Raw genomic sequence first — 21,301 nt, forward strand, 5'->3', positions numbered from 1 at the left:
AGTATTCTATAAAAAGTTCATCCACCCTCCCATAATGCTGTTCAGAAAGTGGCAGAATTATGTCTTTTAACAAATTTCACAAAAGTTGGATTTGAAACAGCAGTCATACTGGAACTTGTGCCACATATGCTTCAGTGGCATTGAAATGATGCTTTATGAATCATTCCTATAAGAGGGAATGTTGAAAAAATTTAACTGTTATCCAGCAAACAGTAGAAAAATGCTACGTGCTGTAAAGAAAACAAATATGTAGGTGTTTACCAATGAAAAGTTGCAGTAGATCTTCAGAAGGCTCCCTACTGAAAATGTTGGCCCTCAAAATGCCAAGTGCTGTAAAGCCAAAAAAAAGACCAAAAACACAGGAGAAGAATGAATCTCAAAAATTGCTCTTCTCCTTAAAACTTCTTTTTGCAGAGGGGGCAAGCCCGACTGCATCCCCCATCCCAGAAAGGGGTTAGCATCCCTATACCCCTTAAACTTATATGCACCAACTATGAGATTGCCATACCTCACAGGAAAGGGAATAATAATCCATGAAATGGCATATTCAGTTCTGGTCTTTTGGCCATTCAGTCTCCATGCTTTGGGACTCACACAAGCAGGTCGCAACATTTCACATGGTCACTTCTTAAGAAACATCCTTAAAATTCAGTCATATTCACCTCCTGTTGGTCTTAATGCTTTATCTTTTCAGTGTAAATATCTTAACTTCTGGTTAAGATAAGGCAAATTTCAAAGAATACAATATTTGATGTGGGTAGTGGTATATGTATAAAGAGCAAGAGAAAAAGAACGTAAAAAATATAAAAAAAGGGAAACACACACAGACCAAATAGGAAGTGAATGTGGAAAATGGGCAATCTGTTTCAGCAGAGCTATAAAAAAAATCTGCAATGTTCTTACAAGTCACTAAATGACAAAATCTCTGCAATGATATGTCAGTGGTTTGCTGTGAGAATGTTTATTGGGCACTTGTTATACTTTATAAAGTGTGAAACAGCAGTGCAATTAAAAGAAATTAGAGAACTAGAGAATTATTTTTTTGATGTACTATAAACTCATATAATGCTTTCAAGCTAAAGCACATGACTGAAAAGGTTGTAAAGTTATTTGAAGATGAGAACCCAAAATTATTTAAGGAATTCTAAATTAAAAATCCTTACAAAATTACTTCACCTAGAAAGCACATGACACATTGTGGTTTAACACTTACTGTAAATACACTAACAACTAGACAGAATTGTGTAGGTCTACGTCTCAACTGTAATACTGATGGAAGTTGAAAAGTATATAATCTCCTTTACTGGTATTATGTCCTTCTGCTCAGATACACTAAAAGACCTGTTTGCCAAACCCTTCAACACGTCTTTTTTGCAAACCTATGTTACACGTATAATTAAATAAATGCTATGACAATACAATGTTTTTTAAAACTTGCCTCCATTAATAGCCACTTCGCCAAGGCAGTTGTTCGGTACTCTGGGAGCACAGCGCTTGTGACAGTTGAGTTTGCAGTCTGGAAGATAAATGCAAGGAGAAACGTTTACGTTGTATCCTTTAATGGTCACAGAGCAGGGTCAATTAAAACAACTGCAGTACTTAGACTTTCTCATCATGTTCTGAGATGTGTGTATAAAGACAAACCTCCCTTTGTCAAGGCATGATGGCAGATATTTTTTTTAAAATAATGAAATTTACATGTTTCACATGATAGTTTAAGAATACAGAATGCAATAAACATTTAATAATGCACTCTTGCCAGCAAAGCAGATTGCACTAGATAAAGACAGGTGCTTCATAGCAATTTTGGCTCAACAGCATACCAGAAGTGTAAGATAAGTTTTACTATGAAATATTCACATTACAAGAAGTATCTTAATATTATTCGCCCTAAGAACAGTTAAAAATAAAAACAAGAAAATAAACTTTTCTAAGCAAGTATGATGAGAAATAAACCAGAAAAAAAAACATGCAAAACTGAAAAATCAGTCTACAGAGATATATAAAACCTTACATTTGTCAAACGTTATTTTCCATTGAAAAATAAAAAAAACATTTTATCACACTGGTTCTATGATGCAGAATGGCATATCACACAGGTTTTTAATAATGAACTCAGGCAAGCAAGATACAGTTTGTTAAATATATTGGCATTCATTTCTGTGTTACTTCATGTCATCTGCACAGATAAATGCTTCAGGTCAAAAGCTTTCTTCCACATATGGTACGGTGTTGGGGTGAAACAATACTGTACCTTGTACTCATACCTGTAGGGTCTGGCTTGTTGCCTTTTAACACACAATGAAACACCTGTAGCTATTGACTATTCCTGAGTATGGGGGAATTACTGCTCTCAAATGACTGCTAGAAAAGAGTGGGTTTTAATCTTTGTACACATATATATGTTTATAGTCAAGGCCTTTTTGTATGCTTTTCCTGTGCACACACTAGAGAACATTGGTTTTCTTGTTTCCATATTTGTGTAACATACATTACAAATGCATTTTATGTCATATATGCATTTTTTTATTTTACTATTTAGTGTTTCAATACTGTAGCATGTACAGATGTTTTATTCAACATCAGATGATTCAGTGAGCTGCAAATAAGTGTTTACATCTATAACACTTCTTGAACACACGTTTTTTTTTTTTATTGAAAACTAGCCATACAACATGAATGAGTTCTTCTAAGCTAGAACACTTCCTGAATTGTAGAATCATAAATTAATATAACACATTTTCAACATCACTGACTTTGTTACCAGTGATTTCCATTTGGTATTTATTTAGGGGAGTGTGGTGAACTTATTAGCTAGAACTGGGTAGTGCGATATATGAAGATTCAAAACAGCAGAAACATAGGCTTGGTATGTCTTAATGTGCATTGAGAATCATGCAGATCACATTATATACTTCAAAATATGCCAACATTTGAGATATTTTCATCTGGACATGCAAAGGTAGGACAGCTCCATGCATGTTCCCAGGATAAAATATTAGTAAAGGCAAATGGAATGTTACAGCATTAGATCACTTGATACATTGAGCAATTTCGCCTGTGTACAAACGTGAAAAAGACTAATCAATACAATTATATAACCAATGAACAGGAATACTGCAATGCTTAAATCACAACACTTCTCATTGGGCATCTTCTGCCCTCATTTAAATATGCCAATAACATAATAAAAATATACATATTGGAACATACAACATCCATGACTTAACATATTACAACAAATATAATTCATCTGGTAAACTTATGAATTCAAATGAACTAGTATATGAATTAATCAATAAATGACTGGGTTTGGGATGGGATCAGAACCCTGAGTTCCTTCACACCAAGTTGAGTGCATTCCTTTTGTAGCCTACATCAGGTGAGATATGCTGATGTGTATTTGTATTATTTATTTGCTATCTGTTAAGGGTAAGTGAACTAACTGGTCCAAAACCCTTTCACTCAGGACTCAGGCCAAAGGCAATTGTAGAGATTATTAGAAATAGTGCAGAAAATGTATACACGACAATTGCATAACAACTGATGAAATTTAAAAATTTCAAGATCTGCCTAATTGACCATAATGGTAAGATAAAATACACATTGCAAATATGAGCTTTGCTATTTGAATATGTTCAGCAAACATTCATGCAAGGACAGAAATTCTAATTGTAAAACATTAATCACAACTGATGAGAAAAAGAAAAAAAGAACAAAAAAATATATAAAAGACATTCGGTGGGATTCAGTAAAGCTTACAGAGCAGTCTTCCACCGTGCATGCATTTCTGTGTGATGCGCACACAGGCACAGACACTTTTAAATTCAGTAAGTGCTGTGTAGCAGCAACCAACCCCATGCAAATAAGCTAAATACCATGGAATACTAATTACTGTATAAGCAGCTGAACTGCATGTTAATCAATCCAGCAACTCATTAGAACTATTCAACAAGATATAAAGCAACCATGTAGATTCCATGCTGGTGTTCCCCATGTATTCCAAAACTTTTGGAATATAGTCACAAAAAGGAATAAAAAGTAAAATGTCTGAGATTTGTACATATCTGACTTTAACATGTGACAGTAGGCTGGATGCAACAAAAGGAGAGTAACAATTGCAACATAAATCCTTTTTTGTGCAATAACACAAATGCAGCTTTGCTCCCCTACCCCTCAAAAGAACATTCCACTTGTAAGTAATGCAGATATATAAAAGTGTAAAAGTGTGTGCTAATCAAAATTATAAAAAACATTAAACAGAATACAAGTCTGAACTCTTTAGAATTGCTGAATCCCAAATCCTTGGCTCTTTGTATCACATGTAAACATTGTGCAGGCATTCCCTCAGTGTATGGATGGCAACTGTGAATGCTTACATCAGGTGGGTGTGTCAGGTTAGACTTACAAGGTGTTACATGTACGTTTGTCAAGGCAGGAAATGCAAGAACGCAGTGCACAATTCACAGGTTTTGTTTCATTAGCATCCAACTTCCTATTGATTTGTGTTCAGACTGTGTTTTCTCTGTCAGTTTTTTATTATTATTTTATTATTTTTTGGCCGCTGTTTGCACAATGTGGAGCTTAGTGCAATAACGGGCAATGGAGGAATAATGGGAGGTTTGCCCATGTTTATCTAGTTTGCCCGGCGTAGAGATGGGCAAATGGAGACCTTAAGCATGACTAGTATATAAGGGAATGCCATGTAACTGTTCCAGTGGTAGCATTGCTAAAGTATGATAGTTAATACTGAGTCTCTGGAATACACCTGCTACTTAACTGACTCTGTGTCAGCTGGTGTTAATATGGTGATATTTCCTTTTTGGGGGCAGATGGTACTGGGTTTGAATACAGCTGTGTCTAATATTTTTAACTACTTTTGCTTTACCGTTGATGTGTGTTGGTGCTCAATGAGCACAGTCATGCAGTGAAGTATTAAAGAAAGGAAATGGGGAAGATAGGACAGTGATGAAATGGAGAGCAAGCAGGGAAAGAACAAATGGAAAGTAATACAGGAATGTGCAGCAGAAAGGTAGGAAGGAACCATAGCTATCCATTTCTTTAACAGTAAAAACTGATAATATATGCAGAATATTAGCTGAATTCAAACTGTCACCTCCAGAGAGAGGGGGGGTGACCACAACACAATCATGTTGTATAGCCAACTGGACCGAATTAAATGTGTCAAGAAGACACGTACAAAATGGAGTTATCTATAGTACATTTCTTTTTTTTTCTTTCTTTTTTTTTTGTGGGATAGGTGCCTCTTTTTTGTTGGAGAGAGAGACTACTGGTGAAGAGATGTAGCTATGTCTGGGTCTTGGAAGTTGGGTAGGTGAGGAAGCAACTGCAGACAGACAGGACAAACAAGACAAGACACAGGGATGGTGATGGACACAAGAGGTTAGTGGACACCATAGATGGGGTGAGCATCCCAAATCTTTGACAAGTTCTGATACCTTTGATAAGTGTAAACAGGGGGTTGGGAGATGAAACATTTACAAGAAGGGGCCCGGGAGATGAAGCATTTATAAGTTGCCAGTGTCCATTACAGATACAGATGTCAAACCTGGGATCAATTTCCTGTTCCTTATCCAACTGTCCAAACTGTACTTGAATTGGGTTAGGGAGGGACTCTGATCACATGAATGGAGAACCTATTCCAGAGTAGGGTAGTCTCTGGGATACATACCTGTCTCTAGAGCAGGTCCTATTTATACCACAGGCAAGGTTTAAGTCTTTAGAATGGGTAATTCTGGTGATGTTTGTTTTGTGGATAGGCAAGAGGTCCATCAGAGTGGGGTCTGACAATGCCCTGTATTCCAGACATACATCTCTCTTTAAAAACCTGTAGGAGACAGAATTTAGACATAGGGCCTTGAGGCAGTCTACATAGGTTATTTTACTTACACCCTGTATTCTTTTAGTGAGGAACTTCTGTGGACATTCCACTTGTTAGGTACATACCAAAGGGGGCATTATACTCAGTGATAAGTCTGGTGAATGTGGAATACAGTAGAACAATGACTTACTTGGACTTAGATGCCATGCCTTTGTTTATAAGTTGCACAGCATAGAATGATTTCCTTACTACTGTAAACAAGTGATGGTCAAATGCTAGATTACTGTCTATTTATATCCATAAGTACTGGGTCAGCTCTAAGGGGTGTATTGTCAATATGATAGTTACCAGGGGCACATTATTTCCTGGTGGATATTTTTATGCATTTCTCATGATTTAGTTTTAGTCCATGGCTCTGACACCAGTTGTTTGTCTGTGTCAGCACTTCCTGAAGAGCATTTGTGTTGGTGTGGGATTCAATGACAACTCCTAATTTGCTATCATCTGTAAATGTAGTCAACCAGAGACCACTGACATTGGTCTTGACTTCAGAGAAATGCCAAAAATGAGTGGTCCAAGGACAGATCCCTGAGGGACTCCATTTGTGACTGACCTGTTTGTATTGGTGAACTCCCCAATTCTAACTTCAAGGGTCCTGTCTTTGAGGCAGTTGGCTGTCCACTGGGTGATATACGGGTTTGTACCTAACCTCTTGAGTTTGTCAACAATGGCCAAGTGGGGTATTGTGTCAAATGCCTTGGTCAGGTGAAAGTAGACAGTGTGAACCATTTTGCCCTCATCCATCACTTTGGTGACCTTCTCAAATAAGCCCACCAGGTGGAGTAGGCATGTGTTGCCCTTGGTGAAACCAAATATGATAATTAGTTCCATGGCTTTACATATAAGATTAGTGAGACTTATGGGTCTGTAGTTTCCAGGGTCTGTAGATTGGCCACCTTTGTGTAGATGGATGACTGTTGCTGTTCTTCATTCATGAGGCATAAAGCCTGTTTGAAGGCTACAGTTAAATAGCAATTCCAGAGGGCCTGATAGATCATGTTTCATACTATTTAGACAGCATCCTGATATATTGTCTGGGCCAATTGATGCAGTGTTCCTGCCTTTGGAGAGTTGTTACAGCAGATGCATGTGTGTTACCTGTTCAACTTATGCATACACTGCATACATAGGTGTTTGACAACATTAATGGCATGTATATCATCCGTGACAGTGTGGATTGCACCATAGATATATGCCAAGCACACAAGGCAAAATGGAGTTATGTCACATACAGGTATAGCAGTGTCCCTCCTAACACCTCCTGCAGACATTACAGTACCAGGACAGTGTGAGTGGTTACCCTCATAAAGTGTGGTATAGCATAACAGTTGCCAAGTGTGTATGTGCAGGCTCATCTGTTGTAACTCTATGTTACATATGTTACATCAAGGGCATGGGATTAGTGGTAGTATTATTCTGATATTGTCAATGATTGTGGCTGGTTCTTGTAATGTTTGCCCTAACCCTTTACCTGTGCCCATCTTGCTGGAGACCTCTGCAGAGAGTACACTCATATTCAGGTATATCATTTTGCACAGCTTCCCAATATGGACCCTACCCTGATTGTATGTCAGATCCCTGATAGATGTCTTCTGCATTATTCATGTAAGGATGCTTATCTCACACAAACATCCTCCCCATTGTTATGTCACCTTGTGTGACAGTCACAGACTTTACGTTTTCACTCTACAGCCTGTACTGTGCCATGCAGCTATGTGCTTGGCACTGTTGCTACAACCATCTTCCACTGACATGCCCTCCTTTGCTGTATATGCAGAAGTCTCACCTGTACTGTTCCCCTGTGTTCATTCCTACAACTCATCTATGTGTCCCTATTCAATGCACACACTTCCCCTTGGTGATCATTTTACATGGCAGTTCCATGTCCTGTTACAGATCATTAACACAGCTTCAGTACAGAATGCCAGGAATAGAATAGCACAATACTGTGCACTGTAGGTACACTGTCCTATACTGTGTTTGGACCATATACTTCACATCCATACCTCTCAACTGTCAGGATATTCCCAGGATGTCCACATGTTTTCCTTAACAAATATGTGGCTTCCTGGCATATCAATGGGATGATATTTGCACTGATGTGACTAAGTGCATACCTCACAACTGTCCCAATCTGTGCAGAATGGACAGTTTTTGTCTTATGTTTGTGATCTTTTTTTCATAATATTTTTTTTCCTGGCAAATCATTGGCATGTCATTGTACAGTGCAGTCAGAAACTAATGACTGACATTTCAGTTTCAAACTTCGTGCTCTTCAGAAAGTTCATGCTAATGTGCAATCTATATATTCTATCACCTTCCTAAGTTAGTCAGTACAATATTAATAATCTGTCCCTATTTCTGGCCCTTTATCTCCCATTATTATGGCTTTGTCCACATTTGTTGCTCTAAGAGGCTGTGAGTGTTCCATTCTAACACATTTCTATGTGGCATCCATGCCAGATATGTCCCTACTACTGGGCTCTTTGTCCTCTCATTACGTTGGCCTCTGTGCAGATGTGCTGCTGTCTAGGACAGTTGTTATCTCTTCTGGAATTAGCCTGTTAAGAAAGCTGTAGTGGTCTCTTTCCCATTATTCCAACTGATATAGTTATTTGTAGAAATCTGTGAAGGTCGGCTATATCTCAGTGTCCTCAGATTTTTACCTAATTGTCCCTTTCATTACTTCACCCTGCATAACTTACTTCAGTTCTTTAGTTTATTTTTTCTTTCCATTTGTACCTACAAGAAGGTTTTCACATATGTATTCTATGCCTCCAAGCTACCGCATTGTTTCTCCTTCCATCTCCATTTAAAGCAATACCTTCATGCTTTTTGTAGTCCCTATACACCTTTCTTACCTTTTGAATGCTATTCTATTCTTCTTTGAGATTCTTTTTTGCCAGTAGGGTTCCATCAGGGTATCTTATCTTATCTTATCCTTTTGAGCCTTAATCCTCATTTTAATTGCAACATTAACCACATACTTGCAAGCTTTGCCTAAGCATAATCTGTCTTGACATGTTCTTCTTCAACCTCCAAGTTACTATTTCCCTCAGCTTTGTATATTGCTTGACCATCTCTCACAATCTGTAGCTTGTCCATTTCTACTTCAAAGCCTTTTCTCCCTTTTGGAATGGTCTATAAGTTAGAAGACTGGTAAGCAAACTGACATGTTATCTAGATTTGATTTGCACTGCTCCTGCTATGTCTTATTCCACTTTTAGCACCATAAATGATCACAGTAGCATGCCTATAATAAATTATTATGAGCAAATATAAATTCTTTCATATCCCTATTTCCTCCTTACCATATGTCATCTATTTTCTTTCCTACATCGCCGTTTGCAGACTGTCCTTCATGATAGCATTATATTTTCCTGAATAAGGGATCACTACTTGCAGAAATAATCTGTTTATAAACCTCCTTTTCTTTCTTTCTGTATCTAAAATATTTTGTATAAAAATGTCCACTGTCTATGTTTCAACCTTCTACATTGCCTGCTTTCATTCTGACCCTTACAATTATGCCTAGTGTATGAAACATTTTCTGTCACTGACTTTCTTAATTTCCTTTCAGGTGATGTGCAATCCCTTTCTGATTAAAGTTGTTAACCCTTCTCCTCACACCCTCATGAATTTTGGTTACCAGCTACATCAGGGAAGTCCATGCAAGTGAATTTTTCCATGACATTTACAATCAGTTTACATTGCTGCAGGAATGTAATGATACTTTGAGGGACATATACATAGGGTTGCCGTCTTTCATTGTGGCCAAAAACCAGACAAAAGCCACACTGCCTGCAACTCCCATAACCCCACCTATCTCCTCCCCTATCTCCACCCACTGTATGGTCATTTCCTGATGTCACAAGCATATCAGGGGAGAAGGAATGTCCTCTTTTCCTGGTTTTCTTTACAATTGCATTGTGCTAGGAATGCTTATTTAAATAATAACACCACAGAATTGGAAATTTAACAAACTCTGATAGTCTGTTTTTTTTTTTTTTTTAAATCAGAATACCGGAATTTGTACAGTGTTTTCCAGACTACCGGATAGTAGGTGGCAACGCTACATATACACCAACCTGCATTTCACATTATCAGGCTAACAAAGTGCCCCATCCCCTTTTCTGATGCCTTATTCTTCATGTTCTTCACACTAACAGCCCCCCTCTTTAATTTCAGAATTATCATGCCGATGACTGTACCATTCACTGGCAATAAAATTCCTGTAAGTAGTTCATTAGATGAACAAAAAAGTGAGTTATTATATATATATGGGTCTACCTGATAACACCGGCACGCCAAAATACCAACAACGAAATAACCGACACGAAAAAAATGAAAAAAAAAAAGTTCAAAAACACGAAACTTCACATGCCCAACAAACCAAAATCCCAACAATCAACAAAACAAACACCTTTCCCAAAAAACATACACACAACACAAGCACACCAAAAACCTTACAAACCTACACTAAACCTTACATACACAACTATCTATGCACTAACCTTAACTCAAACCCAAACCCTAACCCTAAGGTCCGTCACTATCGCACACTTACCTTACCCACACCCTAACCCTCTTAATCTGCCCCTAACCCTCAATTCCATCACTATCGCACACTTACGTTACCCGCACCCTAACCCTAACTCACTTAACCTGCCCCTAAACCTAAACTCCGTCACTATCACACACTTACCTGACCCGTACCCTACCCTAACGTCCGTCACTATCACACACTTACCTTACCCACACCCTGACCCTAACGTCCGTCCCTATCGCACACTTACCTTAACATATCAGTGTTCTCAGCATCGGGATTCTTAACTGTCGGTCTTCTCCATTGTCGATCTTCCGGTGTTGGTGTTCTCATTGTCGGCGTTCTGCGATTTTGGCATTTGTAGGTAGACCTATATATATATATATATATATATATATATATATATATATATATATTTACACAAACTTTTTTTTTATCACAGAAAAACTAACAATGACATTTTTTACAAAACAATGTCTTTAACCATTGTCATTCATCATTATGGAAGCACTGTAGCTACTAACCGAAAACTGTTACAGAAGAGTTGGGTGTCTCATTCTCCTCTAAGGTGACATAACTGGTGAAACATACTTTTTCTCTCACTTCTAAATAGATTCCCTTTTTCCATTAGTTTGCCTCACAGTATATCACATGCACTCCTTTTTCACTTCAAATAAAAAGAGGATTATTATTAATAGGTATATCCCACCCCTCCAGTAATAGACCCTATAGCTCAGAAATATAGCAGTAGTTACTGTGAATCTTTCATTGTACCTCATGATTCCTGACTTCTACATCCTTTCCTCCATTTGGTGATTTCATACCTACATTTGGCTTGCTGACTCTATCTATGCACTAACCTTAACCCAAACCCTAACCCTAAGGTCCGTCACTATCGCACACTTACCTTACTCGCACCCTATCCCTAACTCACTTAATCCGCCCCTAACCCTCAAGTCCATCACTATCGTACATATACAATATTTGCTTAAAGAGCTATGATAGACCCTGCTCAAATTAATATGACCACTTTGATCTTAAGAGATCTCTTACACGTGCAGGTTCTCAGTGTCATGTGCTTGACAGATGCCAATTATTTCATTTTCCAAATAAAGTAGCAAGCTATTGATCAGTGGAGACAAAATTCAATGCAATGGTTTAGAAATGTAACTTGCCTTTTGACTGACACCTCCAAAATGTGAATGTACTCCCATCACCCCTCCTGGCCTGACATTAACAGGTCACTGGCTTTCCATCTGAAGATGCAGCTTTTTCTCTGTGCTAGTTTCCAATGTTATTATTTCACCAACACCTCATTAGCTCTTCTCTTTATATAACGCATAGCAGAAACTGATCAGTATCTATGCACCTTTGTGTATACACTTCCTGTATTTTACTTTTTTCCACTCCCACAAGCTATACTCGAACAAAAAAACCTCAGTCCTCTTGGCTATAAAAGGAAACTCTATCTGTATCACTACTGGGATTGAGGTATGCGACAGTCTGATGAGGTGAAATTCTTTATAGTTTCTTTTCAAAAGCCACACAAGATCATTCTTCTGAATCTACATGATAGCACACTCATTTGCTCTGCCTGTCCAGTCAGCCTAGCAGATGGTCCCCAGTCTGTACTCCTAGATATGCAATTATCCACAAGTTCCTGTGAATGCCAGTATTTTTGAGGTAAGTGCCCATATATATGTAACCATGCAAACTCAGTTACTCATGGAGATACTATTTAAAGACAAATGAAGACCTGCAGTCTGCTAAAGACTATATGTACAGTTAATAAGCTATTAATACAGGGTCAAAATCTATGAACTCCTGATTTGCATATAACCCCCTCATAGAAACAAAGTTGCTCATTTGTGTCAAGAATTCAGATCTCCACTGTCTGCATGCCGTAGCATTCTATCTTTCTTTTTATTTATTTATTTATTTATTTTTTTGCATTATTTCATGGTGTCTGGATCCCTTCTTGGCACCTCTGGGACAGAACAGGGACATTTCTTTTAATCTTGTTTCACTTTTTATTGTCATTTTTTTTCTTCATCTTTGATTTGCAAACCAATCCATGCATTCTTTTTCTCCTCTTGCCTCTTTACTTGGCCTAGCAGTCATAAATGGATGGCTACAGAACCTATTTACAGACTCCTGATGTTTTTCTGCCATTTTCAAGAAGGCTCTGTTACATACTGTGACTGGTCAATGGGATAGGCCAGACACGAGACAGCTTCACAGCCTCATTTCATTAATAAGTTTGAATTTGTCTTTTGAAAAATAACTAATAAGAAATCACCAGTTACTTTTAAAATCATATATATTTATGAATTTTTTTGGTTTATGATTTTAGCAACCCAAAGAAGATATTATATTGTTTAATGAGAATGGATAGAAAAGGTAAAACATGATGAGGGGTGACATTTGCATACCTTGTTTCATCTTTAATTGGCTGATACCATCCTATACCTTAATATGTTTCAGTGTCTTCATCCGTTCTCCCTTCTTTTGCTATTAGCTGCAGGTGCAGAACCCCACATGGAGGACATAGGGGCTTTGCTGCAGTCTAGATAAAGCTTTTATGAGTTGCTCATTTGGCCTGTGTTTTTTTTTTTTTTACCTCCCATGAGTATTAGCCACCACTAGCTCCCCTGACAAGATTCATGATGCTGGTGTGACACTGCACTGCTGCTGGTGAGTGTGTCCTAACAACCACCAGGCAGTGGCAGCCTTCAGTGGTCTGCAATAGCTGCCACTGGAAAATACATGTGTGCTTCCTTATATATGTAACCTCCCAAGCTAGTGGTGTCCTGCTTGCACCATAGAGTTCACCTGGCTCTTAATACTATTACTGCAGTGAGCCTACCTTGCCTTCCTCCACTCCCTCTCCCCTCAGGAAGGGTGAGCCTGCATTTGCTACTCACTCCAGTGCTCCCTCTCCCAGTCTGTCCAGTGTCCATGGTAGTAGTTGAAATCATCTGGGGCACAGTAAGGGCTTTATCCCCCCTCACTACAGGGCTGGGTATTTGTCCTATCAGTCTCAAGTGTATGGGCTTTGTTGAGTCAGTCTTTAATTAAACTAACAAAATTCAAGCCAATGTCTAAAAAACTAAAATAAAGTCTAAGACCATAACAATTTTATTAATTTAGTGGTAGCGTTTTTTTGATTGAGACCATTTCCACATTTTTAATTTTGTCTCATTTATTACTTTAATGCATGTGAGGTACCACCTCCTAGTACTTGTTCTGCATTTTGCTGGTTGGGATCCTTTTTTATTCAGTACTTAATGTAGTATATGTCTGTCTCTAAAGTATACCAGCACACTACAGTAGTAACCGGCAGTGAAACAGCTCAGTACAGCTCTGCTTGAACTGTCCGGGAGAGTGCAATGGAAAAACTAATAAAGGTTAGCAACTTATAATGCAGAAATGTTAAGCTGTATACATTGGGCATTACTTGTAATACTCCTACTATACTTGAAAAAGCCTTATGATTTTCCATCAAAAGAGGTAGTTACCTTCAAATCACATTCAGATTTAAAGATAACTGAACATTTAATATCACATCAACTTAATAACGCTAAGTAGTTAAAAAGAAAAAAAACTACTTTGCAGCATTATAAGTATTTAATACTTCCTATTCTAATCTGGAAGAATCACTATAGGGTAGGACAGGGGAGTTCATGACATGTTTCGTACTCAGTTAGAACTATTAAAAAAAACTCAGAAATAAAAAGGAAAAAAATATCTGCAGATTTACAGCATCTCAGTTATTGCAAAATCATTATACTATTTTTTTTTCAAAGCAAAATGATTTCCAGAACACTGAGAACCATTTTATCTGGGATCACTTGTGTTCAGACCTCTCATTCTTGACTCCTTCCCCTTCTTTGTGAATAAATATCAGCAGACAAACACCTCCTGCAATATCAGATGCATAACAACCACCTCTCACAATCTATAATACTTATTTAACAAGCCACACATATCTAATTACTGCTTTTCAGTAACTGCATCAAAAGTGTAATAATCCATTACTACTTCAATTTTCACACCAGATTGAAATAATTGCTGTGTACTTCTGATGTATCACTGAGAAACAATCAAAAATGTTTCAGCCAGAGTAACATATTTCAACTAGCTGTTGTCAGTTACATGCTCTGCTCCAAAGTCATATATATATTTTTACAGTGAATCATGTAACAACCCTATTCTTTTACTGACAGCTTGACCCCTTGCCTTTACTTCAAAATGGCATTTACCTTCTGTGTACATCTCCAAGGTTTGTCTTTCAGAAAAGTGAAAGAAACTATGGTCACAGTCAGTTACTTCAACCTGTTTCTGTTAGACAGGTACACATGCCACCATGTCCCTATTTATTTACCTTTGTTGACTGGGTTAGCCCCACTAGACTAGTAGCATATTTTCAGCGGAAACCTGATGCGGTATTTATACAGCTAGGGGAAATTTGCCCAGAGCATCAAGTACTTCCCCTGTTTTTTTCAATAAGTCCCATAGGATCTTTTACATCTACCTGAGCTACAGCCATGTCAATCAGATGAGGCCTTGGTTTAACCGCAGATCTGAAGGATGGCACATTCACGAGTGCAGCACCCCTGTATTCTGCTCCGCACTTAAAGCAATCAATCTACCTGGTGTGGGAATATAACTCATTGCCTTCTGTACCAAAGGTGAGTGTGCTGTTTCCCCACTGACAGTGACTACACATAAATCATGTAACTGACCTTTGTTTGCATAGACAGCCTTCCTTTCAAAACTATACAGCCACTTTCTATGCACATTATTTTATGTCAAAGGCATAACAGCCCAGCTAATGAATGTCAAATTGTTGCTCATAGATATATGCACTGAACTTTGGTCAGTCACATCACATTATTGTTCTGTATTTCACCCATACCTTCCTTTGTACCCCTCCAAAAAGATATCCACCTTCTGTGTACCCCTATGATGTTAAGTTGTGATAAACTAAAATAAAATTGATCATAGTAATGTATTTAAACTTGTATCTTCATAACAGTAAACCATGTTGTCTACCTCCCAACAAGCCACAGCAATGAACATTTTATTATGATCAACTTAAATGTCAAATGCTTTCATCCACAAACAGTCTAATTAAAGACATACCCACTTCTACAGATCATCTGCGTTGCATGATTACTAGAAATGGTGAAAAACTACCACAGAAATGGATTTTAATTTTGTGATATTGGGGCAACCACCATCATATGGACTGCAGGAAATAAAACAAAAACAAGGAGTGCTTTCACATACCCACTTCTACAGATCATCTGCGTTGCATGATTACTAGAAATGGTGAAAAACTACCACAGAAATGGATTTTAATTTTGTGATATTGGGGCAACCACCATCATATGGACTGCAGGAAATAAAACAAAAACAAGGAGTGCTTTCATCTATGAACACTATCTACTGTTAATTCTCACAGATCTACCTGGTTTCTTGTCACTAAGTGAAAAAATATGCAACATAAAAAGAAAAGCATCCCTGAAAATCAGAGGTCTCTCTGACAGTATCCTCTATAGACATATCACTAATGATTGCTAGGAAAACAATGAGACCACTTGCCAAGAACACATGATTGCACATACTTAGACTGCATAATAGCAGGACATGAGCTGGCTACAGATGTCTTCTTACTGTAGTTGAGTGAGTAGAGGTGACAAGTCATGTTTATAAATAACATGACCTCCTGCTTAAGACTTAGATGCATAATGCCATTAAATACATCTCTTCACAAAAACTATTAATAACTAATTCCTGTAAAAGGGCTACATATCAAAAAATATGGGACTTTATCTTCCTGCTCTTGGATAACGAGTAACAATCAATCCTCATAATTATCTCATTTTACCTTTCTTACTTCTGGTTTCCTCACTGACTCACATATTTGTCTTGGCAAATATCATGGTAAATGGTTCAAGGAAAGGAAATTATGTGACACCTAAATCATTTCCCTTATATAGGATTTTAGGAATAAACTTAAGGGCATTGTAGCAAATCACATGAAGGTTTGACATGAGTTTACAAATATTTTAATGGCGTTATTTCCTTTTTGTATTTGGCACATATGTATATATGTATATAGGTTATTTTTTGATATACCTGCACTTTTTATGTAAAACTACTACACTAATTATTGTAACACGTTTATTCTTCCTTCTGTTTCTGTAGACTAATAAAACTGTGTTATAAAAAAAAAAAAAGACTTAGATGCATAATAACTTTAATCAGAAGTTGTGGGGGTAGTAATTTGGTTAGTATATTCACTGTGTTCACCAAATAAATATCTCAGAGACATGCTGAGTAAGAAGAGCTGTTTTGATTTTAAAAACAGCTTCATTCTAATTAAAAAATAAACAATTTGGTAATGACATGTTATCTTGGCACCAGTGATTAAGCACTTTTAGTGCAGTGCTGAGTACAGTTGAACTAATCATAACCTGTTTTTTAAAGGAATACATTTCACATACCTAAGAGTCTGCCTCATACAGTCAATAATTTGAAGGAGGCCTTCAAGATATCAATGCCCTTTGCAGAATGGCATATGGTGGTTTTGTTGTGGTCACACTACTACTAATGTTTTGTTGTGGCTATTAGAATGGCATTAGGTTTGACTGACAGCATTTATTAAACACTTGTACAAGGGATATCCAGACAAATCCATGGAATAATAGGCCTATTAGCCTTCCAGCAGTGACAGGGACCATCAGGCAGAAGATCATAAAAGAAAGTCCGTTTTTTTTTTTTTTTTTATACTACTGTGGTTTCTGTGATAGCACCAAAATAGGTTTGTGACCAGAAGATATCAGTCAGTCCTAATCCACTTTTAAGAAAGGATAGCAGTACAGCTAGACAAAGGAGCACTGGAAGACTCAGTGATCTTGTACTTCATCAAGGCCTTTGATTCAGCCTCTCAGAAAAGACTGGGGATAGCACCAAGTAAATGCATTTGTGTTAGGATGAAAGGTAGGAAAGCCTAAATGTTGGTTAGAAAGAAAATATCTAAAGTAGTACCAATGAGGTAATTTATGAGACCAGTACTCTGCAAAGTATTTCATTTGGACATATACCTCAGGAAACAGAGAAAATATTTAACCTTTTTGTTAGGTACAAAACAGGAGGGTTTGGGAAAAGTCACAGGAAGAATTTATAAAAGATAACCAAATGTGGCAAAAAGTGGCAGTTAAGGTTCATTGCAAGACAAATGAAAAGTAATGCCACTGGTACACAACAAACAGGTATTAATTAACAGCAGGCTAAAGAGGATAGACTGGAGAAAGGTAAGCTAAGGGGTCTGCTGGTGCTGTTTACACCTGGACTAGACCATCTAGAGCAAAGTGAGAGGGCACTCACAGCTGCCAATAGGATGTAATATTTATGGGAATAGGCCCCAGACCCAAGGAAATATGCTTTCACTCTTCCAGAGGCTGGATAATCCACACATTGAGTACTGTGTGTTGCTCTGAAAGCCTCACATGGACTGGGACATCTGGCTGCTGGAGGAAGTCTAGAAGAAATCTAGAAAAATAACACATGGTCGAAGGAAATAAAGAGTATGATATGAGAATGGAAAAGCTTGAACTCTTCTCATATGAGAACATTAGGGACAGTGGGATATGCTTTAGATATACAATGTGATGTCAAGGAGATGTGAAGGGGTGTCCAGAAAATGAAGGTCATGGAGGGTTGAAGGGAACATAGGCAGCATATTGTGTGGGTCACCTACTCTTCGGATCTGTGAAAGTACTTCTTCAGTGAGACAGCTGTGAACTCATAGAATGGACTATCAAGAAAGTATATTAGAGTCAAACTCCATGAAATCATGCAAGACAACATGGGACAGGTAAAGAAGAGGCTGAGAGAAATAATGAGGAACAGTATCAGAATGTTGAAACCATTGGTCTGTGGCTGACCAAATCTGCAGATGACTGCAAGCTGGGCGTTCTCTCAAATTCTCCTACTAATGTGAGCTGGGCCTTACCCAAACCAATGACTGGTGCCAGAAGCATGGCCTCAAATTATTTCCAAGAAATGCATCATTATCCCCTTTGTGGAAAATGGTGTCCCCAATAATTATCAGATTAATAACAATGTATTAAACACACAATCAGTTGTGAGGGACTTGGGCACCCAGGTTGATAGCAACCTGACTTTTGACCACCACATTGCCTACATTGTACAGAAGGCTTTCTACATGGCCCATCTCATAAGTAAGGGTATTTCATCCAGGAACAGGGATGTCATAATATCCCTGTACTCCTCCCTTATCAGACCCATTATTGAGTACAATGCACCCTTCAGCATATACCTTGCCAAGCACATGCAGCAGCTGGAGAGACCACAGAGGGAAAATCCAGGGTCTCAAACACCTATCCTAAACAGATAGGCTAAAAGCTCTTTCCTTCTACTCAGTCTTGTACGGACTACTTACAGGTGACCTGTGTCAAGGACCCAGTCTCAGACCCAGCCTTGATAGAGTTGCACAACCTGCTCACAAGGCCTCAACCTGGTCTGTGACATTAATAGAACTTGTTGGCAGGATAGATTTGTGTCCCAAAGACTCCCCCATCTGTGGAATAGACTCCCTCTCAATGTCAAGCAGAGTACTTCACTATCCCTTTTTAAGAGAAACCTGGATGACTGGAAGGAAAACTAAAAATATAACCCTGGGATTCCACCTGTGTCCCTTTCTGGACAGGGGAAACAGGTGCGGACTTTGTGGGAACATGGGCAAAATTCTTGGCTAGGCTTATAAGGGCCTCCAGGCTAATAGCCTAGTATCATCCTATGAACCTATGAATACAGTTAAAAGGTTTAGACACCAAAAAGCATTGAACATTTTATAGAAGCTCTATGGATTTCTTTGAATTCCTACAGTGGAAGGTACTGATTCACTGCTTCCTCCTGAAGCAGATGCTTTGACTCAGGGCAGAAAGATGGCTGGGCAAAAATTAAAAAAAAAAAAACACTACCACCTTTTAAAGGTTACGTTTCTTACATGCTGATATGTGATACACCAGTAAGCGACCCTCTAAGCTGTGATCACAAATATGAAGCCACTTGTGGTGTCTAGTCTAATACTGAGATTGTGATACACCAGAGGCTTCCCTTGTCTAAGGTACAGCAGTGTTAAGAGTCAATAGATACAAAAGTAGCTTGGGTATGGATACACAACCCTACATCACTAGGCCCAGTGAGTGTGGAGTTTTATAGTGTATTTGAACAACTAACGTTTTGCGGCCTCTGTTTTTAGTGTCAATTGCCATACAGTCATTTACCTTTGTAGTCTTCAATCTGCATCACTTTGCATCAATGAAGCTCTTAATCTTACTTCATAGGCTTTCATCACAGATCCACATTTTACATGCATCTAAGTTTTAGTATTGTCATGTCCCATAACCTTTGCCAATTTGACACTAATTTCAACTGCATACAGAAAGTACACAAAATGAATAACTTCTTTTTGAGCAATCTCTAGAGAGCATAATATGCCAGTTGTTTGAGAATTGTACTGGCTGCTGGCTTAATAATGGATTATCTTTAAAGTATATCTTAAGACATACAGAGTCCTGCATGGGCATCTGTCTAGCTCTCTTAAGAATCTTCTACATCCCTAACTCTATGTTGCTCTTTCAAGTGTACAGGACTACCAGACTTTTACAGACCACAGCTGTAACTGTCAGGATTCTGACCACATTCCTTCACACCAGGAAAAGATGCTTACTCTTTCAGATATGCAATGCTTAAATGATGGATGCTTTAAAAAAATTCTTGAAAACAATTCATTTTCCCAGGCCATTTCATTTTTTTAACAATCACATCTATTTGATCCAGACTATCATATTTCTTACTAGTCAGTGTTATGCAAAGATATTCATCATTGTTATTACCATAGTAAGCTTTAGTGAATGTAGCCCAAGAGTACGAAAAAAAAAGAACAGTTAAACTGACCACTTTCAGACAAAACCAGAAAATAATTATACTTATATTTAGCATGCTGTTTATAATTAATTTAAATAAAGTTTTTAACTTGCTAAATCATATCTCAACATTTAATTTTCTAGATTCTTTATTCAATTAATTTTATTATAATAACTTATTTAATATAGATTTCAAAACAGTTTAAGATCAATATACTTCAAAGAAATCATTCAGAATATTTGCATTAACTCCATTTATTTTATTTAATTTCACTTTAATTACATAAAGCTATAATGCGTAAAAATTTATTTCTGTATTTAATATTTTATATGCTTATGTTTTTGTCTTAAATTGCTTCATTTAACTGAAACTGTCTATATAAATTGCTTTGATAAAAGCAGTATAATAAACTATATTTGAAATGTGGTTTGGTTATCTATAGAATAATGTTACTTAGCAGTGATCTGATACTGAATGTTTCAACAAAATGGGTTAGCCTTTGTGTATGAATGCCTGCTGGTGGTTTTGTTAATTAAAGTTTGGATTGAGCATGAAGATCTCGGTCACCAGCTTCCTTCACAGTGCAGAGTCTATGGTCTCTACACCTGACTCTGACACAAGAGAAGCTCTGCCATAAGGGCCAACTCCCAAATCTTTTCACTGAGAATTTTGTCATTGTACAATAGCCTGTGGTCAGTGCATACAACCGCAATACCCAAACATTTTCAATGAGAATTTTGGCACTGTAGAATGCAAGCAAATTTAACTTGAAGAACCTTGCTGTGTATTAACTTCAACTAGTTAAATACATGCCTGCCTCTGCTGGAAATTGGCTTTAACACTCACCCCTCCAAAACAGTAGTCTTTGACCTGTAAGGATCACTTATTAA

General features: G+C 37.7%; 1 protein-coding gene across 1 annotated transcript in view; it reads right to left on the minus strand.

Moving 5' to 3' along the window:
- The window catches only part of PRKD1 (protein kinase D1), a 1,412,470-nt gene that overhangs the window by 722,646 nt on the left and 668,523 nt on the right, over positions 1 to 21,301 (minus strand). Inside the window, exon 8 of the mRNA XM_044073466.1 lies at positions 1,439 to 1,516. Coding sequence (XP_043929401.1) covers positions 1,439 to 1,516 — 78 coding nt within the window. The remainder of the gene's footprint in view (positions 1 to 1,438; positions 1,517 to 21,301) is intronic.

The sequence above is a fragment of the Protopterus annectens genome, chromosome 6.part0 (assembly GCF_019279795.1).
Source record: "Protopterus annectens isolate FY-2018-M chromosome 6.part0, PAN1.0, whole genome shotgun sequence".
Classification (NCBI taxonomy): Eukaryota; Metazoa; Chordata; order Ceratodontiformes; family Protopteridae; genus Protopterus; species Protopterus annectens.